This window comes from Dreissena polymorpha, chromosome 5 (assembly GCF_020536995.1).
Source record: "Dreissena polymorpha isolate Duluth1 chromosome 5, UMN_Dpol_1.0, whole genome shotgun sequence".
Taxonomy (NCBI): domain Eukaryota; kingdom Metazoa; phylum Mollusca; class Bivalvia; order Myida; family Dreissenidae; genus Dreissena; species Dreissena polymorpha.
In genome coordinates this window covers 28,755,377-28,772,740 of record NC_068359.1, presented here as the reverse complement: position 1 = coordinate 28,772,740, position 17,364 = coordinate 28,755,377, and the positions used below count along the sequence as shown (strand labels likewise).

The following is a 17,364-nucleotide window of genomic DNA, read 5'->3' as shown; positions in this document are numbered from 1 at the left end:
TTTTAATATTTATATATTATTTAATAATTACAGCTGTAAGAATGAAATTGGTGTAACTGTGTTTTTATGTTTTAATATACAGTGTATTGTGATATTTTTATATGCATTTGACCTAGAATGTAAAATAAATAAATACAAATATTGTACATGTCATGGATTAGACAATAAACTTTGAAACTCTCAAACTTTGAAACTCTATCTGGCTCTGTAAATGTAACAATAAACAAATTAATTACGAAGATAAATCGCTTCTAATTGACAATACAACACCTTTGCTGCTCAACTATTTTTAGATTACGAGTTTCTTTGTGTGTGTGTGTGTTCAATTAATAAGAAAAATGTAACACGTTTGGGGCACTACATTTTAATAGCACATTTATACGGTGAATGTAAAACCCTTATCACATCTTTCACGATGTATAGTTTTGACAGAACGAGCAATTCACTAAAACAGGACATCATATGAATAAGCAATTATAACACGAATGTTATGTTTTGGAGCCTTTGCCAGCGGTCGTGTTCATAACCCATTCCGTGCGCATGAATAAAATAAATGAAGAAATAAAGAATACTAGGTGAGCTTTCAAAATACGTTGGTACCTATGTTGCCTAACATAATGTCATTAAATAAATCCTGATTAATAAATCATGTTCAAATTACAAATTTCAAGTTATGTGAAAATCGTAAGAAACTAAACGTGTTCCAATATTAATTAATATTACGAATATGCAGGTCGTAGGATAACGCATTCTCTCTCTCTTCACTTAAGACCGTATTTAATGTAATTTTTCGGTGTTATGACGCTTATATACGGTTGACAAAAACGCAATCATGTTGGATGCGCTAACCGGATTCGCAGCTCAAGAGTCTGATAAAATACGAAGGTGACAAATATTTTATTAATTTTAGCTCGATTAAAAATAAATTGTCTCCGAAAATAGTGTGACCAAAAATAAATATTTCAGCCACAAATGACCATTGGTGGTAAGGCTTAGAATGCAAATTGGAATGAGATAACGTACCGTTTGCCAATGTGCACAAATCACCTGAGTGAACATTGAACGTACATGTACAAACACATTGGCATTGTTTGTTCTAAATAGTTTCTTGTCTAGAAAGAATGAACATCCAACTATTGTTTAATTATGTTTTATACACAAACTTGTAATTTTCAATAGTTGTAATTACAGTTCAAAAGTTTAATTACGTTAATATTGTCCTTAAAATAAGCGGCTTAAGAGCAAGTTCTCGCATCCATGCCATGCGACCGTTATAGTTTCATCGACCCTTGCCAATGCCATGCGACCGTTATAGTTTCATCGACCCTTGCCAAAGGTCTTCTTCTGTCGGCTCGATGGCGTGCATTTCCAGGCCAACATCTTCCTCCTCACTATCCTCACTCTCTTGCCCCGTCTCCTCTTGTCCACCCACCTTTGATTCTGTGCTATCCGCGGCAATGTCCGTTAGCTTCCTCGGAGGACATGCAACATTTGATTGGCCATAGCCAGCAACGTCAGAAGAAACATTTCTATTATGATCTTTAACAGCTGGCTGAACGACTTCCGCTGCGACAGGAGCATAGGCTTTTTGTGGGACCGAATATACCACGTCGTTTCTTTTGAATTCCAACGCGGCTGACGTGTCAGGATTTGTAAGTGACTGGTCTAACTCGTTGTTCATTTTCTTTTGCTGACGGGCAGGTGAGGATGGCATATCAAGGTGTTCGGAGAGCTCCAAAATGACGTTAAGATCGCTGGGGATCTTGGTCAAGACGCCCTTTTTATTCAACTTCTCTATATTGACGTATGCATTGTCATTAGGCTTAGTGCTAGACTTTCTGCGAGCTAATATCTCCTCGTAAATGCGATCGTGCTCTTGAAGGACGCTATCTAGGATCTCGGTAGGGGAAATAACTTGCTCGTAGTTTGGATTTGATGCCGAAAGGTTGGTTCCCTTGTTACCATAAAACGCCTGTAAAAAGATGCGTGGAGATTGTAAACAGATGATAAAGAAATGCAAAATAATGGCAATATCATGGTGCATGATCACGTGACGTTCTGGGGTTTACAATTAAACGTTAATTGAAGTAAGCATACAGGTAAATGGTGCTTTTTTTAACTTTTAAAAAATCTTGATAATTTCAACTAGAGCATAAAAGTTGATATGCTGCTTATGGCAATGTGAAATACATCAAAATTACTTTACTAAATAAGCCTGTGTTTTTTTGCCAAATATTCGATGTGAACACCATGTTCATGGTTATGCTGCACGCAAAGTAAAATTTTGGCACCGATTTCAGACGCATTCAATAATTTATTCTTAGATCTTAAGATATCGGCACAAACAGCAAGAACAACTGATTAAAGATTTTTGCAACTGTATTTACATAACTTGAGATATTTGCAAAAATAAAGTTTTTATCGGTGTGTTAGCATTCTGTCCAGCTCGTGTGTAAACCCCATGTGAACCCCGTTGATTCTGCAAGCTGAATATATGTATTTTACATTTATCTCTAGACGCCGATTGTGTCACGTGAATTTAGCGACAGTTATGTCTGACAATATCATGCATATTATGTTATTATTTACACTTTTGTAGTGTCGACTATAAATGAACATTTACTTAATTGCCTAGTGTGTATGCAAACACACAATAAGTTTATATAGGGAGCCATATAGTTGCAGTAAGATATATGTTTGTCTCAAGATATTTGTAACATAATACATCAAATCAACAATCGCATTTTACCTTGCTGAGGGATTTCATTGATAATTAATTAAGCTATCCAGACTGCTTTGACTAATTGTTTGCTTCATCTGTCTTATAAGAACACTCACACGCAGTCATCGGGGACAGATGGGCATTGACCAAAGAAGGCGTCGATTATTGTACGGTTTTAAATTGCAATAAGATTACTTCACATATTCCACCTAAAGTGCACGCTTTGAGGATTTTAATAAAACCGTCAATAACTAAAACGATGATAAAAGTGTTAGACTAAAGTAACATCTTATATGCATTGTGGCAGAAAAGCATCAATTTTGTTAAGTGGATTCGTCGATTTGATACATATGTAGATCATATTATATGCAAGTCTACAAATCATTTATATTCGCATAGACATTGTCCAATATTTTGATGGTACTGATTATTTACGCGCCACACAAATGACGTCATGGGTACTCTAGAAAGTGACGTCACTTACCGCGGCTATCTGGGTGATGGCGTGAAGGGCGGCTGTACGCCTGGCGTCCTGATGTGCCATCTCCATCGACTTTCTGGAGTTCCTGATATGCATTATACAAACATAAATTACTACGGTTTGTTAACCATAGACGAGGTATGTTCAAACATGGATGCATGTTTCAAGCGTTATCTCAGATGATATTGCGAAATTCACGACGAACGTGAAAGAATTTGGTAGATATAGATGCTCCATTACATTGATAACACTCTAGTAAAATTCAGTTCAGTTAATCTCCGTTTATCAAGCAAAACATTGCCTACATAAATAGTTACTTGGTGATCACAGTACGGCATTGAAATACGTTCCTATATGAATGATAGTTTTATTTATTGCATAGGGAGTACATAATTTTTTTATTAAATATATTCTATTAATGGACATAACGAAATATATTTTTGATAGTAATTTTCTGGTTTCAGACATGCACATGCGGGTTAGTTTCAATACAAGATTCCCCACATTGCCGGTGGACGTAAACAGTAACGTCTGTAAAGACGGTTGAAGAAAGAAAGACATAATTACGTCTGATGCAATATGCAATCCAGCAAAATGAATCAAATGTCGGTCACTTTTTACTGCATACAAGACAGATTGAAAAGAAAATATGGACAACAAGTCTGGCAAAAGACCTTGCATTGGAAGGTGATCATTTAATGTCAAGAAGACTAAGTACGTCACATTCTTTACAAATCATGGTTCCACCATGTAGGTTGTTGTATCTAAAAAAAAAAGTCCGTAAATGCAAAGTTTATTTGACTTGCTTAATTATTTAGTATACATACCCTGATAACGACACGGGTCGAGTGATTTTGTTTCATCTCTTTGATAACAAATTGGTATGTGTAATACGGAAACGTATATGGTACACCCCAATAATGTGGTCATGCCGGAATAATCTATATCGACTTACTGTGAAATAACATGGTATGTCGACATAGTTTTGTAGCTTTCCCCACCTTAATTTTACTCGTCATAACGACATTAAGTTGAAGTCTCGACGTAAATGTTTCCGGCTTTTCCCGAAAATATATTTGGTCGACATGATCTAAGTCGACAAATCTACATAACTTCTAGCGTCATGCTCTTGTGAAAATGACTTGCCATCATAGTTTTAGTCGACACGATGAGTTATTTTTTACGCCATGACACCTTTTTCATATCATGTCGTTGTAGAATTTTGACATCATCACATTATTGCAATATTGGTTCATGACTTCCGGCGTCGAACAAGTTTTTAGTTTCTGGTATATTCTTTCGAAACACGCAAGACCTCAGACAGTCCATTTTTACAGCAGGAATGCTTGGTATAAATGTTAAAATAACATACACTGTTTGCAAACAATAAATATTAATGTGTTCGTTGGGTTTTATGAGCATTTAGAGAGCTTAAATCTCGATTGATTCATTTAGATATTTTTCTTTATCTAATACATGCAAAACGTGTGTTTAACGACTCACAACTTTTTTATATTGCAGATTTGTGTCTTAGTGGCACTGATATATGTTGACTCATCATTAGCTGTACTTTCAGGATATGAAATTACCCAACTGTTATGAAGAATAGCCTGCACCTCCTTGCTATATAAATAGTTTGAAAAAGCAATATGTATATTTGATTGCAGATTTTAAATCTGCAGTAATCATTACGACACTTATGGAGGAGTATTTGACTTTTGAATAAGAGGAAAACAGAAAAATGTTACTACGCGTGAGACTCATTTTGCGCCTCAAAGAGGAAATATTTCTTAAGCCTATGTTTGAAAGTGGTGAGAGTGAGAGATTGGCGAATACTAACCGGTATGTGGTTCCATATTTCCATACCAGAGTAACTTAACGACTTTTTTAAAAGGTTTGAGTGAGGTGTTTTATGCGTCAAATCATTGTTTGATATCGATCTTAAATTGTAATTATTGTTTTTCACCAGTTTTATCAAGTCGTCAATATATGTGGGCGTTAAATTATGAAGAGATTTGTAAATAATTATACCTGTGAAATATTTACATCTGTTTTCAAACGAAAGCCATTGTATTTTTTGTGATTAATCATAATAATTTATATTTAAGTCATTACGTAATATTACTCTTAAAAACCTTCTTTGCAGTTTTGATATTCTGTTTATGTCTCTAGTATTTGCATTTTGCCATGTGACACATCCATAATCAATAATTGGTGTTACATACGCATTATAGAACATAATTTTCATCTCAGGTGTTAGAAAATATTGTATTCGCCTGAATAGTGATAATTTCGATACAAGTTTTGAACAAGTTATATCAACATGGGCCTTCCAATTAAAATGTTTATCAATATGGATACCTAGAAGTTTTTGGGTTGCAACATGTTTTATTTTTGAGTTATTTACAAACAAATTTAGATCTTCTGAATGTTTAAGTTTTTGGCGTGATCCTATAGTCATGCAAGTAGTTTTATCTGGGTTGACTGCCATATTATTTATCATACACCAGTTTTGTGACCTTAGTAAGTCGTCTTGAAGTGTGCAATTTATCATAGTTATATTATTCCCTTTACAGTGGATTGTTACATCATCAGCATACATGTCAGATTCTGATGTTAGTTTTAAGGGTAGATCATTCACGTAAAGTAAAAATAACACAGGTCCTAAAATGGAGCCTTGTGGTACACCGGAACTTATCATGCAGGTGTCTGATGTTACTCCATCTGCCCGAATTAGTTGCAAACGGTTTTGTAGATATGATTCAAAAAACTTCAAAGACGAATCCGAAAAATGATATAATTTCAACTTGTGCAGAAGAATGGTGTGGTCTACTAAGTCGAATGCTTTTTTGAAATCTACAAAAACAGTTCCTATCATATAACCATCGTCCATACAATTTAACCATGAATCAACGAGTCTGATTAAAGCAGTTTGGCATGAGTGGTTTTGTCTAAAACCCGATTGGTGTTCATTTAGTATACAGGTTTCTTTTAAATATTTATTTAATTGAATGGCTACATGTCTTTCAATTATTTTAGAAATTGTAGGTAATAAAGAGATAGGTCTAAAATTATTTGGATCATGTTTATCTCCTCCTTTATGGAGAGGTACAACACTTGCTAATTTAAGTAAGTCTGGAAAGATTCCAGTTGAAATTGAAGTATTTATTAATGTCGTAAGTGGTTGTACGATATAATCTTTGCAAAGTTTAAGGATATCAGGTCCTATTCTGTCTAAGCCACTACTTTTATTAGGATTAAGTTTATCAATTAATGTAAGAACTTCCATAGGCGATATATATTCTAATTTGAACTCTCGATTACCCAATTTTTCATCTAAGAAAATTTTTAAATATTCAAAATTTTCAGGTTTGAAAACTGTTTTCTTAATTATATGAGATATGTTAACAAAATGTTTGTTAAGTTCATTAGCCACAAGCTGTCTTCCACTAACATTAACATTGTTTATGTTTAATGTATAAGGTAAAATTGCTCTTTGATTTTCATTATCATTTGATATGCTTTTGATAGATCGCCACAATTGTCTAATATCTTTCTTCTCTTTTACATAATTACAAGTACCCTATGTTTCACTAGTGTACATTATTCTGATTGGCTATAGTATATCATTTGACTGGGCTTTAATATTCAATGAAGCGAGTTGCCTCCACGAAGCGCACGAGGAAATCAAGCGTGGGACTACTTGGATTAATTATGCCATTTGCGACATGTACACAGTCGAAACTGCGAATTGGAAAAGGAGGCGCTTACTAAATTCATGCACGAATAAATCCCAAATTATATTGTCTTTTAGCCAAACCATTGAAAACATATGCACATGCAGAATGATATTGCAATTACATGTATAAGAATTGAAACGCTCTTTTTTTCGCTTCATCGATGTAAGTAGGTTAGTTTTGGTATTTAATTCGGCTTTATGCAAATTAGTTCCTCACAAAAAAACATGCACATTTTCAACTAGAGACAACTTAACATCTTACATTTAAAAGACCGAAAAGCGCGTTCAAGATAACACTTCAATAGATACAGTGAAGTATCAATCAGATACTATAATGTTGAGCATTAAAATCCGATTCAATAAAAGCTTTATTCAGATTTAACAAAAGTTGAGCTTCAAATCTTCGCATAGAAGCTGATAATTTAAATTATAAATCTTTTATTCTAAATGTCAAATTTAAAAAGATGAGTTATAAAACAACATAACAGCTAATGAGTTTCAAACCGTTCTTCAGTATTTATTCAGAAAAAGTAAGACAAATGAAAACAAAGTTAAGGACATATGAAATGGTCAGAAGTTGGTGGACCAGTTCTAATGAAAACTTTCAAAAAAAGTAAATAATAACATGTTTTCACCTTATAAACCACTTACTTCTTGGGCTTTGGAAGTCCTTATTTTCATGTTTTGTTCATAAATCTATTGACACCAGCTGGAACCTACAATTTATAGCCATGTCCGGAAAACTGTCCCGCCCCCTGGCGGCCATGTTTTTTCAACCGACCAAAACCATTTTCAAACTCAAGAAGTGACATATCCTTTACACAAACATTTTGGAAAAGTCAATGCGACTTCTAGTGTATTCACAAGGTCTTTATTTTTTGACCTAGTTTTCGACCCCACATGACCAGTTTAGAACTCAGTTGAGGTATGATTTGGGCAAATGTCCTGACAAAGTTTCATGAAGATCGGACAAGAAATGCGGTCTCTAGTGTTCATAATGCAAAGGTTCACGACGGACACAGGTCAATCAAATATCACCATGAGCACTAAAGTGCTTATGTGAGCTAAGCACTGGGCAGCCAATTTGTTGACATAGGCATTGAAAGGACAAATAGCTGTTGAAGGACGAGGCGCTGCATGCATGCATGCATGCATGGCATGTCTGTCTGTATGCATGTATGCATGCATGCATGCATGTATGCATGTATGCATGTATGCATGTATGTATGCATGTATGCATGTATGCATGTATGTATGAATGTATGCATGTATGCATGTATGCATGTATGTATGTATGTATGTATGTATGTATGTATGTATGTATGTATGTATGTATGTATGTATGTATGTATGTATGTATGCATGCATGCATGCATGCATTCATGCATGCATGTATGTATGTATGTATGTATGTATGTATGTATGTATGTATGCATGCATGCATGCATGGTTGTATGTGTGTATGTGACCATATGCGCATCTTGGTACTTCTATATTTTTAATATAAATTCAATTAGTGGCTGCTGAGTGCAGAAACCGTAAAGGTTATACCTTGTAGTGCCTATGGCATCAAGGGCAATAACTCATCGAATCAGAATGATTAACATTGACATGAATAACATTGTTTTGTAGTTTCATTCAAATGTTTTGAGAATTATAGAAATGGTTAAAGTTGAAAAAAACAACAACATTTGAACGTCCATCATTGGGAGAAAAATATATCATAAACATACAAACATTATGGAAAATAACTCATCGAATCAGAATGATTACATTGGCATGAATAACAGTGTTTTGTACTTTCATTCAAATGTTTTGAGAATTATAGAAATGGTTAAAGTTGAATAAAGAAGAGTTGTCTCCATGGAATGACATATGCCCCTGAAAAATGCTTTGATAGAGTTATGAGCATTTTTCGAAACCTAAACGCTGATTTTGAAACCTTAGCGCGGACCGTAAGTTCAAGGTCAAGGTAAAAGGGGTCAAAAATTGTGTGCGTATGGTAAGGTCTTGTTCATATACGCATGCTTACCAAATATGAAGGTTACATCTGAAGCGACATAGAAGTTATGAGCATTTTTTGAAATCCTACCGCAGATTTTAAAACCCAAACGCGGACTCTTAGCTCAAGGTCAAGGACAAAGGGGTCAAAATTTGTGTGCGTATGGAAATGCCTTGTTCATATACACATGCATACCAAATATAAAGGTTACATCTGAAGTGACATAGAAGTAATGAGCATTTTTCAAAAAAGTATGACGGACAGTCCGATCACTATATGCCCTCCTTCGGGGCATAAAAAACAAAAACATTTGACCTCCATCATTTGAAAAATAATATATCATAACCATACTAACATTAAGATAACAAGCAAATTCCTTGAATTGATATCCCTGCCAAATAAATTGTGTTTATGGATGGGTGTAGAACTAAAAGAAAAGATATAAGTGAAGGGTTGTGCCTTTTCTCAATTATTTTTTATAACTCATTTGATGGGTTTGCAGACAATAAAATGCAGTTATTACAAAATCCTTTGATGCATAGTAAATGAATAACCTAATAATGAATCAAATTTGTGACCTTTGACCTCAATGTGTGACCTTGACCTTAGACCCTAGGATTATGGGTGTTGAATGTGAACACCCCCTGATGATTGAGATCAACTATGGCAAGTTTCATGGCTCTGACTCTTGTGTTAATGGAGATAAAGCTCTAAGCTTATATTAAAAAGCATTTTTTTTTCAAGATATAAAGGGCCATAATTCCATTATTTACAGATGGTGTACAGTGCCATTTTGCGTGCATCATCCTCTTATCCATATATATACTCATACCAAGTTTCAATAAAATCCGCCACAGCACTTCCAAGGTATGGCTCCGGACACAAAAGTGCCGGTAGGACGGACGGATGGACAACGCCAAAACAAAATCCCTCCGCCTATGGCGGGGAATAACAAAATCAAGATTAACAACAGACATATCATGTTTAAACTTAAAAAAGTGTCCCTCAATTAGGTTTATCTGAAAGAACTGAACAAAAGTGTCACTATCTATGTAAAAGCCATACAGCACTAGTTAGTGTATGGATGAATCGTATTGAAAGTACTGAAGTACGCTCAATAGAACATTTGCGATAAAAACTGAACTAAAAATGAGCAAAAATAAATAAAACAATATAGCACAATAAAAACTGAACTAAAAATGTTATTTCACAGTAAGCCGATATAAACTAATCCGGCATGACCATATTATTTGGGCACCATATACGCTTCCATCATTTTTAAACAACGACCTTTGTCCACATAAATTATATCGACTCCTGCAGTTATATCGCCATGTCAACATTATGTTTCTTGCAAGTCATCAAGATATATGCCGTCATACAGTAAACAACACAGAAATAGTTAAATTTACAAGACGGCTAAAGGTTAAAATATCGTCAGAGATTTAGGCTCTTATGTCAACATGCGGGTTGTTTAAGTCTTGACAACTTATTTTATGTCGACAAATCAACATAATTTTAGGCGTCATGCTCTTTTGAAAATGACTTGCCATCGTAGTTATAGTCGACACGATGAGTTATATTTGACGACATGACACCTTTTTCATATCATGCCGTCATATAATGTTAACATCATCACAGTATAAGGGTGTACCATATACGTTTCCATATGTAAATGCTTTTCTGCATTTGATCAAATGTTGTTTTCAACTCGTGTATCATATGCTAATGATGAGTTGTTTGCTTTAGTTTCCTTTCGTAAGACTTATTGAAAATCGCATAATTATTGCGTTTGTCATTTAAATGGCATAATGTAGACGTGTGCTAAAATAATTTATTACATGTAAGATACAGACGTCGGTTAATAGCAGTGTCCAAATCGTCCAATTAACGATTCGGTTATGCACAACAATACTGTCGTATAGTAAACCGTTTGATGCGTTTTGTTAAAGTCTGTGGTGCAGTGTCAGCTACGGGTTTATGTGTTTCTAATTATTATTATCCTTAATGCAGAGACAGTATGCAAAATTTTGTAATACACAAAAAGCACGTCATTTCTCTGTATAGCTATTAAAGGTTTGCTATGTGTATGAATGTTAATGTGACTGCACATGAAACTTACAGATAGAAATGCCTACAGCGCCAGACTACAAGCACCACTAGGGCAAGCATGGTCGCTCCAGCAATAAAGGACACCAACACAGCCAGTGCCATCTGCTTCATAGTGAAGTACCCTTCATCCGGGTCAAATCTTGGCACGTTCACGTCTTTAAATAAACATTTCAATCGTATGCAATTAAATTTAGGTTTTTACTAAATGATTGCACATTATGTGTTTAAGTGTTGACAACGAACGTGTTAAACATTATATATACTTTTATTTTATTTCCATCAGCATTATTATTATTATTATTATCATTATTATTATTATTATTATTATTATTATTATTATTATAGTATTAGTAGTAGAAGTAGTAGTAGTAGAAGTGGTAGTAGTAGAAGTAGAAGTAGGTGTATTAGCATATACAAACCCGCAGAAGATTGTGTCTTTGCCGTAAACTCCGCTTTAGCTCTACGTAATCCTTGACCTCGAGATTTTCGTGTACCGGTTTCCTTGGTTACATGACCAGTGCCTTCGTTAAGTTGAAGCGACTTGCATATTGTAGCCAGAGATTCTGAATTAATTATGCAAAAATAACGGTAGCATCAACAAACCGTACTATTATAGGAATACAAAAAAACTTATTTAGATAAAGAATGGTGGAAAAGGCGTACGCCCCCACCCCCAGAAATGTTTTAGTGATAATATTTTTCTGTTGTACGTCACTTTCGTAAATATTCCAGCGTGACCCTTATCAGCTGTGATGCGATGAAACAGTACATACAGTAATAACAATTGATAGGTAAGCTAAGAGGAAAATATTATATAAAGATAAGAGATTGTATAATAAATCATTAAACTGACTGGAATATACCATGAAGGGGTCAGATATTCCTTAAACTAGGCCTTCTATATTGAATCTGATTGGTGTGGCCTTACTGCAGTCCCATTCTCCTCGCGCTGTACACGTCATCAGTTGTCCGTAGTTCTTCCCAGAGCAGTGGTTGATAAATGACGCCATCCGGTCGACGTCTGATGACGTACATTGTTGGCTCGTCTGTGTAGTTAGCACTTCCTGTCTTAAACTGTGGTTCTCATTGGATTGTGCCTCCAGAAACCACGTGCATCTACAGGAAATAATGCCATTCAATATTTGTAATCCGGTTTCTTACACCTTTAGTAAACCATATCTAACACCCGTAGTTACACAGGACGCTGACAATTGTATGTACCAAGGGTGATTTCATTTAAATGTTAACAGTTTACATGGTATGTGATTTTTGAAAGCCGTTTGAGTGGTTCAGCTTCGTTTTACCCACATATTAATGCTTTCGTCAAAAATCAAGGACCATTCCGGAGTAGATCTGTTTTTGTTAAATTATTAATGAATTATAAAAGAAGCAGTTGCTTTTCTTCAACCATCGAAACGTACAATGTTATCTTTAATCATACCAAATTAACGTTAATTTAATAATGTCAGATGTTATATTTTTGTAAAATTATTGATATCCATTTCAACGCAATATTCTTAAAGTTTATTGACCTGCTGTCATGGTTTTCTTGACCTGTATTCAGGGGTTACTTGATCTGCCGTCAAGGTCCCTTTACCTTCTGTCAGGTTTAACTTGACCTACAGCCAGCGGCTTATGACATGAATTCAACTCGCCCATAGACCAAGCCACTGTGTATGATTGTTTATTAAAATGTATAACAATTAGGTTAATCGTTTACGCATTTTTAAATTGCAATTCACTACTTGTATGGTGTGCGTTTTCCAATTATCAGCTCGAATCGTCAATTAATGAATCACATTTACATTTCGAAACTTGCATGCACAATTCCTGATTTAAAAAAAATACTGCTCTTGTAAGCTTTAATTGATCTTGCAATTCCCGCAGCCAGGGGGTGCGTTGGGAACTTTTTTTGGCGAGTAAAAAAATGTACTATAAGTTGCACCTATCTTTATTTGACGCAAAAACGGTTATTTTTATTTTCCAGGATCCCAGTGAGTCTTCGTATTTAAGCGTTAAAATAATGTTGTATTCAATAAGCAACCGACAGGTCACCATATAATTAACTTCTCGATGAAATTATTTCAAAGATAAATCGTGATTTTATTTTCATTTTTTTACCTTAGAATTGTTGAAATGAACAGAAGTTTCGACAGCAAAACTTGAGAAGATCAAAGAAGCCGGTCCCCGCAACATGGATTTGGAATCTTTGTTATAAATAGATATTTGTATTCTGTATGATTATTAACCTGGCACTCTTATCCGTATAAAATCGATACTTATTTATATATATTTGATACTAAATGATTGTTTTGTAACTTTTGTCGTCGTTATTAATGTCTGTTAAAGCTATAAATGTAACATATAACATAACATAACAAAATTATGCAGCCTACTTATTGTGGGTTGAAATCCCAGTCCAATAACCTTTTTCGACAAGTATCTAAATGGCTGGAAAACAATTTGATTAACTTGAATAAATACTCTTTAAAAAAAGAAATTACATTTTAGATGATTATTAACGGAATGTTATGCCAGCTTCCTCAAATTACTGAAATAAAAGGACACCCTGTCGACTATTGCCGAAGACTAATGAGTCATTGGTAAATATTTTTTGCACTATACCACGATTTAAAACAATTACCCATTGTGCACAGCATTTTCGACAGGCTGCGTTGTCTTTTTATTATATCCGCGTACAACCATTTTTGGATCCCCTGAAGGGTTTTCCAGCAAAAAATATCAGCTATGCTTAAGGTAGGCTATGTTTTTTGTTGAATGACAAGAAAACAAATCAGTTCTTCAAAGCAATATAGCTGTTTTGTAGTTTACCAACACTTAATGACATCTTTTTGCTCCACATACAGAACTTTCCACAATGTTTTAATTATGTCAAACTTGACACTAGGAAATATGTCTTACTCTTAAACAGTTGTTATAATGAATTTAAAACGTGGACATTAACGTTTAATGTTTATTAACTGTGACCAATCTTGAGCATAATGGGCAAATAAATCCATCTTTTTCTTAAACGTCCTGGTATAAATTGTTCAGGACTTTGAGACCGTAGGGCCAGTAGTTTGTGGTTATAGGGTCTTAATGAAGCCTTAAGTGTTATATGTTTCTATAAATTTGGTGTTGCATATGTAAACAAAGTGTGTGCGCATACTAGTGTCGAGTTTAATACCGTATAATTCCCGTGACTGATAGAAAAAGGTGGTTATTGAAAAACGGTAGTGGGGAATGTTAATGTATATATTATCATATTCATGGCAATCAGTCACTGAGTATGGTCAATGAGATTGAAATTTCATATGAAATGCTCTATAACTTTAGTCTCTAAATACAGTTTAAAGTGACCAGAATGCAGGAGTTTACGTTTAATTTTTAAAATTTTCTAGAGGGACCTCCAAAGCCCCCGATTGCAGGAGGGGGACATCCCCTCCCGCACCTACCCCCTTCACCACTTGGTTGCTCAATAACAATTGTCGATGGGTAAATTCGCACCCCCCTTTTCAAAACCCTGGCTACGGACCTGAATTCTATGATGGTATGTTTCTTCAAAAATGTGAAACAGACGCGTTTATTTAAGTCATATACATAAGATTTTTTTTTCCCCCAAAAAAAGATTTTTTCGGTTCAGGTTTTCTTAGCTCGTGTGTCAGATTTTATGACCAAGAATATACATTTGATGGAATTAGCGCCTTGAAAAAAAAGTATGTGTGCTTTCTGAATGTTGGTCGAAGTTTTTCTCTGGAAAGAAACGTATTATAATAAACAGTGCCAAACATAACTAAATTTAAGTTATTTCCAACATTCCAACGGCCAGACTAAATCAGTTTTACATCGAACTGATACACGCTGATATCGACACAAAGGCGATCAGTAAAGGCGAAAGAAAGCTATTATGAACAAGATAGAGAAACATTAGGGCAATACTTGTAGTATCCCGGTCTGCCATCCTCGATCGCGTTGAACTGGATCCCTCGAGCACCCACTGTACAAGAAGAAAGGCAGAGATGATATATTTGTTGTGTCCGTTGGTTCGTTCAATGTTTGTCGTTTAAAACAGTATTTGGACAAGACAATACGTCGTTCGGTCAACCAACACACTCTTTTCTGTGATAAGTTTAGTATTTGAAAGTGTTTGATAATTACAAAGGTGCACACTTATGACAGAAACGGCACTTCATAGAAATCAGACCATGTTGAATCTCCACACAATTTACACCAGCATTCAAATTAAAGGGGCCTTTTCACGTTTGGGTAAATTGACAAAATTTAAAAAAAAATTGTTTCAGATTCGCAAAATTTCGTTTTAGTTATGCTATTTGTGTGGAAATAGTAATACTGAACATTTAACATGCTCTAAAATAGCCATTATATGCATCCTTTGATGATTTTAAAACCCGAAAATTATAAAGAGATGCAACGCGAAACGAATTAATAATTTGGAGAGTTTTGTTGTTGTCGTTATATTTTGTGAAACTACGAGGATTGCTTATATTAAGTATAAAATACATATGGCTTTGTATCCCGAAGGATGGCCGAGTGATCTAATTGGTATACCTTCTACTCCAGGGGTCAGTGGTTCGAGCCCTGCTGAGGGTTACCTTTTTTTCTTTTTTTTTAATTGTATTATTGATTTTTTACTGGAGCTTTTTATATCCAATTTTAACATTAATCAATATAAAGCATTTAATGACAAACTTCAAAACATGCCAAAATCTGTGAAAGGCCCCTTTAACATGCTCCGGTCAAAAATAGAATAATTATTGAGACAAAAACGGCCGTTGCGTTGATGTTTTGGGCATTGCTTTGTTAATAGTTAGCTAAACGATTATTTGTAATGGAAAATAATCTAGACGTGGCGAAATAACAACTTTTCTTTTCTACATATTCACTGTCAAACATAATTATATAGTATATCAGAAACTTCTGCTAAAGGAGAGAAACCTTATAAAAAACGTGTTTTTTTATTTATGGCAAAGAACGAATCGCCAACCAGTATGACACGACCCCCCCCCCCCCCTTGAAGTTATATTGCTATAGATTGCAATCAGTAATTTATTTACAGGGATCTTTTCAAATATTCTGGCATGTGTTGAAGTTTGTTAAATGCTAAAACTTGATAAATGTAAATATTGACAAAAAAAATACATCCAGTAAAAACAAAATTTAAAAACAAAAGAAAAAATGTCATCCTTTACTGGGCTCAAACCACTGATCCAAGTACAAGTCAAGCGCTGAAACCTCTCGGCCATCCGTGCTCACATAGTGAGTGGTGTATTTGACACTTAATATAAGCAATCCTCGTTATGTCAAAAAATATAACTCTCTTAATTATTTGATCGTTTCGCGTTTGTAACGCTTAATAGTTTTCAGGGTTTTTTTAAATTGTCAAAAGATGCATATAGTGGATATTTTAGAGCATGGTAAATTATCAGTATTAATGTTTCCTCGCAAATATCATCACTGCAACGGAAATATGCAAATTTGAAACATTTGTTTTCAATTTGTCAGTTGTGTTAATTTACCAATGTCCCTTTCATAAATGCATTCTTCATATCAATAATAGGTCTTTAAATAGACAGTATTCCTTGCAGAACTCACAATAGACGAACGCACAAGTATACTTAGAAAATGTTTTGAAAAATCTAGAAAGGTTTCTATATAAGACAAAAAGGCGTAACCCCTGCTGAAAACTGCGTCTGAAGACTTGAAATGAGACTACATTGAATATATCGACGGGGATTTGAACAATTGCAAATAAATATTGAAATGTTCTGTTATTAGTTATCATTTCGTGTTCATGTTACGTCACTTGCATATTTTGTATTTATTTATAAACTTATTAACGATATTCTATGAAAAATGTCAAAATGTAAATATAAGTTTTCGAAAATAAAAAATACCTCGTGTTAACTCCAATAATATCATTAAAAACAACATAATTGTTCATTGGCAATCTTAACCCAAAGAACAAAAGACCAGTTACAAGCTATCTGACTTTCATTTGTCCTTTCACCTATTCTGAACTGTTGTTTTCGTGATAAAAATTCATTGAGTTGTCAAACTTTATTGATTTCTTCTTTGTTATCCATCACCTAAACGGTTGCTGTCAAAAGAGCTGTCAATGGACCGCACGACCATAACGCCCACTAAGATAGTCAGTATTCTTGTATACTGCAGAAATAGTTATGATGTGGTTATTATGATAGACATGCTAAAAATTAACAATAAAACAAACACAAATTGATTATGTTATTATTGTTTACGTCCATTCAAGAAAACTCGCAGACATTTAT

General features: G+C 34.5%; 1 protein-coding gene across 1 annotated transcript in view; it reads right to left on the bottom strand.

The window, feature by feature from the left end:
• Window positions 1–882: 882 nt before the first annotated feature.
• The window catches only part of LOC127882129 (GATOR complex protein NPRL2-like), a 67,246-nt gene continuing 50,764 nt past the window's right edge, over window positions 883–17,364 (bottom strand). Inside the window, exons 11-16 of the mRNA XM_052430591.1 lie at window positions 14,996–15,053; window positions 11,985–12,172; window positions 11,476–11,619; window positions 11,067–11,211; window positions 3,207–3,288; window positions 883–1,972 (exon numbers count right to left, since the gene is read on the bottom strand). Coding sequence (XP_052286551.1) covers window positions 1,310–1,972; window positions 3,207–3,288; window positions 11,067–11,211; window positions 11,476–11,619; window positions 11,985–12,172; window positions 14,996–15,053 — 1,280 coding nt within the window. The 3' untranslated portion in view covers window positions 883–1,309. The remainder of the gene's footprint in view (window positions 1,973–3,206; window positions 3,289–11,066; window positions 11,212–11,475; window positions 11,620–11,984; window positions 12,173–14,995; window positions 15,054–17,364) is intronic.